The 12,450-nt window shown below is 45.4% G+C and overlaps 1 protein-coding gene across 1 annotated transcript in view; it reads right to left on the bottom strand.

The window, feature by feature from the left end:
• CHP1 (calcineurin like EF-hand protein 1) overlaps positions 1–12,450 on the bottom strand; it is a gene marked incomplete at both ends in the record, with an annotated part of 32,663 nt that overhangs the window by 14,988 nt on the left and 5,225 nt on the right. Inside the window, one exon of the mRNA XM_080707860.1 lies at positions 4,238–4,310. Coding sequence (XP_080563986.1) covers positions 4,238–4,310 — 73 coding nt within the window. The remainder of the gene's footprint in view (positions 1–4,237; positions 4,311–12,450) is intronic.

Below are 12,450 nucleotides of genomic sequence, written 5' to 3'. Positions count from 1 at the left end.
AGCTTCATTCTAACCAAATTCTTCTACTGCTACTGCCTTATGTTCTCATTGTGAAAAGTCACTACAAAGGTGTGGAATTCAAAGGACACGCATTATAGTCTCTTATTCTATAGAATTTGGCTTCCGGTTATTGATGAGAAACAAGTAGAAAGAGAAAAGTTTAAAAAAAGTCAGATGTGGTGTATGCTTGGAATCCAAGCACTTGGGAGGCTGAGACAGGAGGATAGAGGTTCACTGAGTTATGGTGAGGCCTTCCGTAATTCAGTGTGACCCTGTTAAAAAATAAAAAGTAAAATAGGGCTGGAATGTAGCTCAGAGGTGGAATGCTCCTGGATTCAATCCTCAGTACCAAAAAGAAGTTTCAGAAAGTGGAAGCTTAGCTGGGCATGGTGGCACACATCTGTAATTCCAGTACTTGGGAGGCTGAGACATGAGGATCACAGGTTTGAGAGCAGCCTCACAAACTTAGTGAGACCATTTCCAAATAGAAAATCAAAAGGTCTGAGGCTATGGCTAGCTGGGTGTGGTGGCACAGGTTTGTAATCCCAGTCCTGGAGTCTGAGGCAGGAGGACTACAGGTTCAAGGACAGCTTCATAAGTAGTCAGACTCCTATCAACCTGGTGAGACCCTGTTTCCAAATAAAAATAAAATGGGCTGAAACCCGGCGTGGTGGCGAATGCTTATAATCCCAGCATTCGGGAGGCTGAGCCCTGAAGGATCGCAGTTCGTGGACAGCCTCAGCTACTTAGTGAGGCCCTCCTCAACTTAGTGAAACCCTGTTTCAAAATAAAGAATAAAAAATAGTGCAGGGGGTGTATCTTGGAGGTAAAAAGCCCCTGGGTTCAATCCCCAGTATCCAAATAAATAAATAGGATTGTAAATAAATACACATGCTTGTAATCCCAGTACTTGGGGAACTGAGACAGAAGGACTGCAGGTTCTAGGCCAGCCTCAGCTACTTAGTAAGGCTCTCTGCCACTTAGTGAGACACTGTTTCAAAATAAAGAATTAAAGGGGAGGGCTGCTCAGCTACTACTTAGTGAGACCCTTTGCATCTCAGTGGGAACCTGTTTCAAAATAAAGAATTAAAAAATAGGGTTGGGGAGCTGGGCGTGGTGGCGCATGCTTGTAACCCCAGCATTTGGTAGGCTGAAACAGGAGGATCCGGGTTTGTGAACAGCCTCAGCTACTTGGTGAGGCTCTTTGCAACTCAGTGAGGCCATGTCTCAAAATAAAGCATAAATTTGGGCTGGGGGTATAGCTTGGAGATAGAATGCCCGAGTTCCATCCCCAGTACCAAAAATAAGAAGAAGGTGGGGAAAAAAAAAAAAACGGCTGAGAGTATATAGCTAGAGGTAGAATGCCCCTGAGTTCCATCCCCAGTACCAAGAAAACTAAACTAAACTAAAAAAACCCAAAACAGTGGAATAAAAAAGATTGCTAGCTGGGTGTAGTGGCACACGCTTGTAATCCTAGCATTCAGGAGGCTGAGACTGGAGGATCGTGGTTCGTAGATAGCCTCAGCTACTTAGTGAGGCCCTGTTTCAAAATACTGTAGCTTGGAGGTCAAATGTCCCTGGGTTCTATCCTCAGACCTCCCCCCAAAAAAGATTGCTAATGAAAGGGTGGGAATGATGGTAAGAAGACATTAAATTTGATTATAAGACAATTACAGACACAAAATAATACAGCGTTACGTCACTCTGCAGTCATATATTTACTCTAGTCCAGGGTTTCTCAATTTTGGCCCTACTGACATTTAGGGCACTGTAGTTCTTTGTCACGAGGCTGGCCTGTGCGCTGCAGGGTATTCTGCAGCATCCTGGCTCTACTGACCAAATACCAGAAGCATTCCCCTGTCATAACAATTAAAACCGCTTCCAGGCTGGGTGTGGAGGCACACACCTGTAATCCCAGAATTTGGGAAATTGAGACAGGAAGATTGCAGGTTTGAGATCAGCCTCAGCAACCTAAGGAAACCCTGTTTCAAAACAGAACAAAACAACCTTTTATTTTTAGTGATACTGGGGATAGAACCCAGGGATATTCTATCTTTGAGCTGTATCCCCAGTCCTATTCTATTTTCCGTTTTTGAAACAGGGTCGAGCTCGCTTTCAGAGTCTCCCTACATTGCTGAGGCTGTCCTGGAGCCTTACATCCTCCTGTCTTAGCCCCCGAAATATTGGGGTTTCAGGCATGCGCCATCATACCCAGCTCAAAACAAAACACTTTAAAAGGGGTGGGAGTACCGGGCGTGGTGGCGCACGCTTGTAATCCCCGCACTTGGGAGGAGGAGACAGGAGGATCGCGCAGGTTCAAAGCCAACCGCACTGGCTTAAGAGACCCTGTTTCCAAATAAAAAAGTATAAAAAATAGGTCTGGGAGTGTAACCTGAGGCAGAAGGGTTTCCAGAAACCCCAGTACCACCACCAAAAAAAAAAAAAAAAAAAAAGTGGGGGGGTGGGAGTGTTGCTCAGAGGTAGAATGCCCCTGGATTCAACCTCAGTACCACACACACAAATAAAGCTTCCAAATATTTTGCCCTGGTAGTAAAACGGCCTTCAAATGAGAACAACCGCTCTAGACTAAAATACTGGGCACACTGTCTAGCCTTAATACACGTGAAGTACCGGGTGTGGTGGCGCACACTTATAATCCCAGTGTCTGAGAGGCTGAAACAGGAGGATCGCGGTTTTCGGATAGTCTCAGCTACTTAGTGAGGCCCTTTGCAACTCGGTGAGACCCTGTTTCAAAATAAAGAATAGAGAGCCTGGCGTGGTGGCAGATGCTTGTAATCCCAGCATTTAGGAGGCTGAGATGGGAGGATCCTGGTTCATGGCCTGTGTCCGCTACTAAGTATAGTAGGCCCTTTACAACTCAGTGAGACCCTGTTTCAAATAAAGAATAAAAATAGGGCTGGGGGTGTAGCTCAGAGGTAAAATGCCCCTGAATTCCATCCCCAGTACTGAAAAAAAAAAAAAAAAGAATTAAAAAAATAGAGCTGAGGGTATAGCTCAGAGGTAGAATGTCCCCAGGTTCCATCCTCAGTACCTCCAAAAAATAAAAGGGGCTGTGGGAAATTGATAGCAGAGACAGCTGAAATTTTCCAAGTACATTGCTAGGACCAGAACAATGGCCACCTAAACTAAGGGTAATTGGAATAAATTATCTAAGACTTAGTAATCTAGGGCATGGTAGCCCACGCTTGTAATCCCCGCGCTTGGGAGGTGGAGACAGGAGGATCATGCAGGATCAAAGCCAGTCTCGCTGGCTTAAGAGACCCTATTTCCAAATAAAAAATATAAAAAATAGGTATCTGGGAGTGTAGCTCGGAGGCAGAAGGGTTTCCAGGAACCCTAGTACCATCAAAAAAAAAAAAAAAAAGACTTAGTGATCTAAGAGCTGGGCACGTGCCTGTAATCCCAGTACTTAGGAGGCTGAGACAGGAGGATCTCAGGTTTGAGAAGCCTCAGCAAGCAGTGAGACTCTGATCCAGCTAGGGAGACCCTGTTTCTAAATAAGAAATAAAAGCCGGGCGTGGTGGTGCACGCTTGTAATCCCCGTGCTTGGGAGGCTGAGACAGGAGGATCGCACGGGTTCGAAGCCAGCATCAGCTACTTAGTGAGGCTCTCAGCAACTTAGTGAGACCCTGTTTCCAAATAAAATATAAAAAAAGGTCTGGGAGTATAGCCCGGAGGTAGAAAGCCTCTGGGTTCCACCCCCAGTACCACCAAAAAAAAAAAATAAGAAATAAAATAGGGCAGGAGGTATAGTTCAACAGGAGAATGCCTCTAGGTTCGATCCCCAGTACCACAAACACACAAAAAAAGACCGAGTGATACATTTCGTGTGGTTCTGCTGGCTTCATTCCTTTGTGAATGAATGAAGCCAGGCGTGGCAGCACCTGACTGTAATCCCAGTACTTAGGAGGCTAAGACAGGAGGGTCAGAGGTTCCAGGACAGCCTCAGCAATACAGGGAAACTCTCTCATCGACCTAGTGAGACCTGTTTCCAAATAAAAAATAAAATCAGTCTGGGGGTGTAGCTCAAAGATAAAATGCCTCTGGGTTCAATGCCCAGTACTACATGTGCACGAGAAAAGACCTGTGCAGAAATGATCGCTACCCTCTGCTTGCTGGACACACATTATGTCTGCCCTTGGGACAAAGGCAGCTATTCAGACATTGCCAGGTTCTGGTTTCTGGGAGGGAAATAAGGCAGGCGCTCAGTACCTACCTCAGAGTCCCGTTCTCTCCTTTGTCCAGGCTGGTGAAACGACTGTAGAGGCGAGTGATCTGACTGTGGGAAACTAAAGAGATCGAAATTAGTCCCAGCCGGGGAAGCAGGCATCTACGTCAACCTTCCAGGAACAAAGTCTAGGCTTAATTGAGAATGGGTTACGGGCTGGCAACCTAGTTCAGTCATAGCGACGCACACACACACACCTCACGTAGTATTTAACAAAAGCCGCGTTTAAAGTAAAATTGATACTTTCACATTTCAATTTAGAGGCTATGAAAATGCATACTTGGATTAAAAACTCATACTTAATTTATAAGTTTGGTGTTTCAAGTTGGCATTTTAGGGTCGGTTTTTTTTTTTGGGGGGGGGGGTTGGCACTGGGGTTCCTGGAAGCCCTTCTGCCTTCGGGCTACACTCCCAGACCTATTTTTTTTTTTTATATACTTTTTGTTTGGAACAGGGTCTTTTAAGCCAGCGCGGCTGGCTTCGAACCCGCGTGATCCTCCTGTCTCCGCCTCCTAAGTGCGGGGATTACAAGTGTGCGCCACCAGGCCCAGCTGGGTAGGTAATTTATACTGAATTAAAGATCAGGGCATGTCAAACAGATTTTATTTTGAAAATCTGGTTTGCTCTTGCAATAAGCATAGAAGCTACATCCTTTCCCTCGGGACTGACCTTTGGGTCAAAGTTCACCGCAGCCAGGAGTGAATTCTTTGCAGTGATCACAGAGTTCCAGGAGTTCGAGGAAAGGAACTTGCTCCAAGGAAGCAAATTACACAATTTATTTTGGTGCTGGGGGTTGAATCCAGGAGCATTCTACCTCTCAGCTACAACAAAACAGGGCTGAGTTACACCCCCAGCCCTATTTTATTTTTTATTTTGAAACAGGGCCTCACAATATGTTGCTGAGACTGGCCTCAAACCTATGAGCCCTCCACTCTCTGCCTCCCAAGTACTAGTATTACAGGTGTGTGCCATCATGCTTGGCTAAACAGGCAATTTATAAAGTGGCCATGTGAGCTGGGCTTGGTGATGCATGCTGTAATCCCAGTATTCGGGAGACTGAGACTGGGGAATCGTGGTTCGAGGGCAGCCTCAGCTACTTAGCCCTTTGCAACTCAGTGAGACCCTGTTTCAAAATAAAGGATAAAAAATAGGACTGGGGATATAGTTCGGAGGTAGAATCCCCCTGGGTTCCATCCCCAGTACTGGAAAAAAAAAAAAAAAAAAAAAGGCGGCCATGCTATCATTAGAAGACATCTGCAAGATAGCTACTTTGCTCCTCAATTTAGGTTACCTCTGTAAAGGGCTACAAGTTGACAATTAAAATGAGGAGGTAAGTCGGGCGCGGTGGCGCACGCTTGTAATCCCCGCGCTTGGGAGGCTGAGACAGGAGGATCGCGCAGGTTCGAAGCCAGCCTCAGCAGCTTAGTGAGGCTCTCAGCAACTTAGTGAGACCCTGTTTCCAAATAAAATAGAAAATAGGTCTGGGAGTATAGCCCAGAGGTAGAAAGCCTCTGGTTTCCACCCCCAGTACCACCAAAAAATAAAAAATAAAAAATAAATAAATAAATAAAATAAAAAATAATAAAATGAGGAGGTGGCCGGGCGTGGTGGCGCACACTTGTCATCCCAGCATTGGGAGGCTGAGACAGGAGGATCACAGTTCGCGGACAGCCTCAGCTACTTAGTGAAGTCCTCTGCAACTCAGTGAGACCTGGTTTCAAAATAAAGAATAAAAAATCGGGCAGGGGTGTAGCTCGGAGGTCGAATGCCTCTGGTTCCACCCCCAGACCCGCAAAAAAAAAAAAAAGAAAAAGAAAAAAAGCAAGGTAACAACCGGGTGTGGTGGCGCACACTTGTAATTCTAGTACTTAGGAGGCTGAGACGGGAGGATCGCAGGCTCGCAGCCAGCCTCAGCTACTTAGTGAAGCCCTCCACAACTTAGTGAGACCCTGTTTCAAAATCAAGAATAAAAAACTAGGCTGGGGATGTAGCTCAGAGGTAGAAAGCCCCTGGGTTCAATCCCCAATACTGCAAAATAAATAAATAAATAAATAAATAAATAAATAAATAAATAAAAGAGGTAACAGAACTGGGTATGGTTGTGCATGCTTGTAATCCAGTACTTAGGAGGCTGAGACAGGAGCATCACAGGTTGAGGCCAGTCTCAGCTACTTAGTGAGGCCCTCTGCAACATAGTGAGACCTTTTTTCAAAATAAATAAAAAATAGGGCTGGGGTGTAGCTCGGAGGTAAAATGCCCCTGGGATCCATCCCAGTACCACAAAAAAAAAAAAAAAAAAAAGTAACAGCCAGGAATGGTGGCACACAGCCATCATTCTAATACTTGGAAGGCTAAAACTGGAAGATCACAGGTTTATGGTCAACCTCAACAACTTGGTGAAACTCTCTGTAACTAGACCCTATTTCATTTTATTTAAAATAACATAAAATAGGCCTGGAGATATAACTCAGAGGTAGAATGACCCTGAATTCAATATCCAGTACCAAAAAAAAAAAAAACCCACCAAAAAAAAAAAACAAAATACTGGAGGGGGAACCAAGTGTGGTGACACAAGCCTGTAATCCCAGTACTTGGGAGGCTGAGACAGGAGGACTGCAGATTTGAGGACCTCAGCAACTTACTGAGAAAAAACAAAGAGCGGATCATTGGAGAAAAGATCTTACACAAAAGGGTGTGAAGGGCTTGAACTCTGAGCTCGGCTGCACCTTCAGGGGTGAAAGGGGTGTGAAGTCTTCTATGGTAGCTGCCCTCCTGCCCCAGCTAATGCAACAAAATTCAACCTGCCGTGCTGGGAATGTTGGAACAAATACACAGCGGCAGGCAGGAGGGGTGGCGGCCGGGCTAGGCCGAGAGGGCACTCTAGGGCAGCTGTGATTTCTTCTGCATCCGGTTTCACCTGGGAGGCAGGCTCTGTTCTGTACGAGCACTCTGGGGCGATGGGAGAATAGACAGAAAAGGAGGCAGGAGCCCTGCCAGCCGGGCCAGCAGGGATCCAGGCACCCAGGAAGCCGGGCAGGCCCCGAGCAGCCCTCTGTAAAAAGTGCACACGAGGGTCAGGCAGATTCCGATCCACGCACAGCAGCAGCGCCACCAGCGAGGGGTGAGTGAGTGGGGTTCTGGGGCGCTGTTGAAAGGAAAGTGGTTGGCAGAATGCCCGGCTCCGGTAAAGAACTCAGGTTAGCCGCTATTGTTGTCTTACGCAGTGAGCCTGGAGGTACGGTCTACTGTGCATTAATGATTCCCCGCCTTCCTCACTCTGCCAGTTACCAGTTTTTTTAAGGCACTGGGCCAGTTTACCCTGGTTCACCTCAGGTCTCGAATGCGGCTCTTGCGTTAAAGTTCTCTTTAGTCGAGCAAAAATAAGTAGCTGGAGTCAGGTGTGATGTCAAAATAAAAATAAAGCCAGGTGTGGTGGCACATGCCTGTAATCCAAGTATTAGGCCAGCTAAGAGAGGATGATCACAGATTTGATGCCAACCTAGTAACTCAGTGAGACCCTATTTTGAAATAAAAAATAAAATAGAATGAGACAGGAGAATCACAGGTTGGCAGCCTCAGCAACTTAGGCCCTCCGTAACTTAGTGAGACCCTGTTTCAAAATAATATAGGGCTGGGATGTAGCTCAGAGGTAGAATGTCCCTGGATTCAATCCCAGTACCCACCCCCAAAAAAAGACAAATTGCTGCTAAGTTTCCCAAAAGTTTTTTTTTCTTTTTCTTTTCTTCTTCTTTCTTTCTTTCTTTCTTTCTTTCTTTTTTTTTTTTTTTTTTTTTTGCGGGTGTGGGGACGGAACCCAGGGGCATTAGACCTCCGAGCTACACCCCCAGCCCTATTTTTTATTCCTTATTTTGAAACAGGGTCTCACTAGGTTGCGGAGGGCCTAAGTCTTAGCCTCTGGAATACTTTACAAGCATGCGCCACCACTCCCGGCTCTTCTTTTTTTAACAAGGAAAACAACCATCTTGTATTTTATTAATCCATGCATATTGTAAAAATACAAATGGATCAAAGAAAGAGACGATGAACCACCTCGTCTAGGTCCATGTGTACATCTGTAATCCCAGTGCTTGGGAGGCCGAATAGAGCATAAAAACCTTTATAATTTTTTTTTCTTTTTTTTTGTGGTACTTAAACTTGAACCCAGGAGCTTTCTACCTCTGAATTACACTCCCAGTTCTATTTTTCATTTGGAAACAGGGTCTCACTGAGTTGCAAAGGGCCTGAATAAGTAGTAGCTGAGGCTGCCCACAAACCCTGATCCTCCTGTCTCAGCCTCCCAGATGCTGGGATTACACATACGCCACCACACCCGGCTTATATTATTATTTTTTGTGGGTATTTATTTATTTATTTTGGTGGTACTGAGGTTCCTGGAAGTCCTTATACCTCTGGGCTACACTCCCAGTTCTATTTTATAATTTTTTTATTTTGTTTGGAAACAGGGTCTCTTAAGCCAGCGCGGCTGGCTTCAAACCAGCGCGATCCTCCTGTCTCCGCCTCCCAAGCGCGGGGATGACAAGCGTGCGCCACCACGCCCGGCTATTATTATTTTTTTGAAACAAGGTCTTGCTAGGTTGCTGAGAGTCTAACTACTTGCTGATGCTATCCTCTAACTTACAATTCTCCCGTCTCAACCTCCCAAGTACTAGAATTATAAGCATGAGCTACCATGCCCAGCTCCACCTCACTTTTAAAGAGGCCACACCAGCTGGGTGTGATGTCACAAATACCACACGCCTATAATCCCCGTGCCCGAGTTCAATCCCCAGTATCCTCCACACCATATATAAATTTCCAGACCTGCCTGGGCAATTTAGTGAGACCCTGTATTAAAATAAAAAATAAAAAGAGCTATGGGTATAGTTCAGGTGATGCAGTGCTCCTGAGTTTGATCCACAGGGTCACACACAGAAATTTACACACACACACACACACACACACACACACACACACACTCTCTCTCTCTCTCTCTCTCTCTCTTTCTCTCTCCTCTGTGCCCTCCCCCCCAATACTATTTACAGCAAATATAGCAAAATATTCAGTTCACAGTAAGTCTGCCACCTCTGTATAACCTGTATTATCTGTTCATTCTCTTCCACAATAGAGTTGGCTGCATGTAATGTGTTTGCTACTATTCTGTAGTATAATGTTTCCCTTTTTTTTCTTTCCCCTTAAGAGCAGAGAACTCTTGCCAGGCAAGGTGGCGCATGCCTATAATCTCAGTACTTGGGAGGCCGTGGCAGGAGGACCCCAAGTGAGCATTATCCATAGGAGACAGAAGACAGCAAGGTCTTTGGAAGAAATGGAACCTTCAGACACCGGTGTGGCAGGGGAGGGTCAGAACTGAAGCCTCCACTTGGCAGCTGGAGCGGCCAGGAACGGAACTTCAGGAAACAGTTCTGAGGCAAGAGGTTCGGCCAGGCTTGGGCTCTGTTGGACTACCGAGAAACCCACACCCTTCAAATCATCACTACACCCTTTCAAACAAACAAAACCTCGCTGGCCTCTACAACTGACTTCCTAAGCCCGCGTGATCCACGTGATACGCCAGAAGGGAGGAACTAAAAATAAATCAATCTGCATTTATCACTGTTTGGTTGGCATAAACTGTTGGTCCTAGTTAAGGTTTAAGTCATTCACAGCTAGGTTACAGGTTATGGCCAGTTTGCTACAGTTAAGTGAACTAGACTCCAAGACATCTGTGACCTTCTTGCAGTTACTTGGTCTGTATGTGTCTGTATATGTGTGCTATATGTGTGCACGCACGTGTTACCAAGAATTGAACTCTGGGGCATTCTGCCTCTGAGCTGCACCCCTAGCCCTATTTTATTTTTTCTTTTGAAACCGGGTCTCATTAAATTGATGAGGGCCTTGTTATACTGACGTTGGCTACAAACCTGTCTCATCCTCCCAAATATTGGGATTACACGTATGTGCCACACATTTGGCCCTATTTTAACTTTTAATTATTTCATTTTATTTGATATGAGGGATTGAACTCAGGGGCATTCTACCTCCAAGTTACATCCAGGTTCTATTTTATTTATTTTATATTTTTGAGGTACTGGGGATAGAACCCAGGGACATTCTACCTCTGAGCTACACCCTTAGCCAATTTTATTTTATTTTATTATTATTATTATTATTATTAATTATTGCAATACTGGGAATAAAACCCAGGGGCATTCTACCTCCCAGCTACACTCCCAGCCCTATTTATTTTTGTCTTTATTTTGAAACAGGGTCTCACTGAGTTGCAGAGGGCCTCACTAAGTAGCTGAGGCTGTCCTCAAACCGGGATCCTACCATCTCAGCCTTCCAAATGCTGGGATTACAAGCGTGTATCACCACGCTTGGTTCATTTTATTCTTTTAGTCTCAAACAGGATCTCACTAAATTGCAGAGGCTGGCCACCAACCTACGTTCCTCCTGTCTCAACCTCCCAAGTACTGGGATTACAAGCATGTACCACCATGCCCAGAATTTTACTTTTATTTTGAAACAGGGTCTTGCTAGGTTGATGAGAGTCTCACTTCTTGCTAAGGCTGCCCTTGAACATAATCCTCCTGTCTCAGCCTCACAACTATTGGGTTTACAGGCATGAGCCACCAAGCCTGGCTCTATTTTATTTTTATTTTGAAATGGGGCTCTTGCTAGGTTGATGAAAGTCCCATTACCTGCAGAGACTGTTCTCTAAATTTTGATCCTCCTGTCTCAGCCTCTTAAGTACTGAGATTACTAGCATGCGCCACCACGCCCCACCCCTGCTTAATTTTTACTTTGAAACAGGTTTCATCATGAGCCAGGCCGCGCTTGGGAGGCTGAGACAGGAGGATCGCACAGGTTCGAAGCCAGCCTCAGCTACTTAGTGAGGCTCTCGGCAACTTAGTGAGACCCTGTTTCCAAATAAAATAGAAAATAGGTCTGGGAGTATAGCCCGGAGGTAGAAAGCCTCTGGGCTCCACCCCCAGTACCACAAAACAACAACAACAACAAAAAAAAAAAAACAAACAGGTTTCATCAAGTTGCTGACGGCCTTACTAAGTTCCTGATACTGGTCTTAAACCTGTGATCCTCCTGTTTTAGCCTGTTTTTGTCTGTGTGTGGTACTGGGGATTGAACCCAAGGGCACAACTCAGGAGCATTGTATCTCTGAGCTACAACCCAGCCCTTTTTTATTTTTTACTTTAAAACAGTCTTGCAGCCGGGCGTGGTGGCGTGTGCTTGTCATCCCAGCATTTGGGAGGCTGAGACGGGAGGATCACAGTTCACGGACAGCCTCAGCTACTTAGTGAGGTCCTCTGCAACTCAGTGAGAGCCTGTTTCAAAATAAAGAATAAAAAATAGGGCTGGGGGTGTAGCTCAGAGGTGGAATGCCCCTGGGTTCCATCCCCAGTACCACCACACACACACACACACACACACACACACACACACACACACACAAAAGAAAATGAAGAAGAAAAAATATGACTTTAACATAGGATCTTGCAGAGTGTGGTGGCACACGCTTGCATTTCCAGCATTTAGGAAATGCTGGAATCATTTCCTAAATCATTAGGCTGAGACAGGAGGAGCGTGGTTCGAGTACAGCCTCAGCTATTTAGTGGGGCCCTTTGCAACTCAGTGAGACCCTGTTTCAAAATTAAAAATAAAAAATAAATTGGGCCAGGTTTGGTGGGACACGCTTATAATCCCAGTACCTGGGAGGCTGAGACAGGAGGATCAAGGTTTGTGGCCAGCCTCAGCTACTTAGTGAGGCCCTTTCTGACTCAGTGAGACCCTGTTTCAAAATAAAGAATAAAAAATTGGGCTGGGGGTATAGCTCAGAGGTAGAATGCCCCTGGGTTCCATCCCCAGACCCACAAAAAAAAAAAAAAAAAAAAAAAAATCAGACTGGACGTGTAGCTCAGAGGAGATATAGCCCCTGGCTTCCATTCCTGGTACCACAAAAAAAGACAGGATCTTACTAAATTTCCCAGGCTAGATTCAAACTTGTAATTCCCTTGCCTCAACCTTCCAAGTCACTGGGGTTACAGGCAGGGGCCACCATGCCCTGCTCAGATAATTCCTACCTAGAATTAGTTTTCCAAATATTTAGTAGCTAATTTTTTTTTTTTTTTTTTTTTTGGTGGTACTGGGGTTCCTGGAAGCCCTCCTACCGCCGGGCTACACTCCCA

This window comes from Muscardinus avellanarius (assembly GCF_963383645.1).
Source record: "Muscardinus avellanarius genome assembly, chromosome: 12".
In the NCBI taxonomy this organism is placed as follows: domain Eukaryota; kingdom Metazoa; phylum Chordata; class Mammalia; order Rodentia; family Gliridae; genus Muscardinus; species Muscardinus avellanarius.
This window is presented reverse-complemented; position numbering and strand designations above follow the sequence as displayed.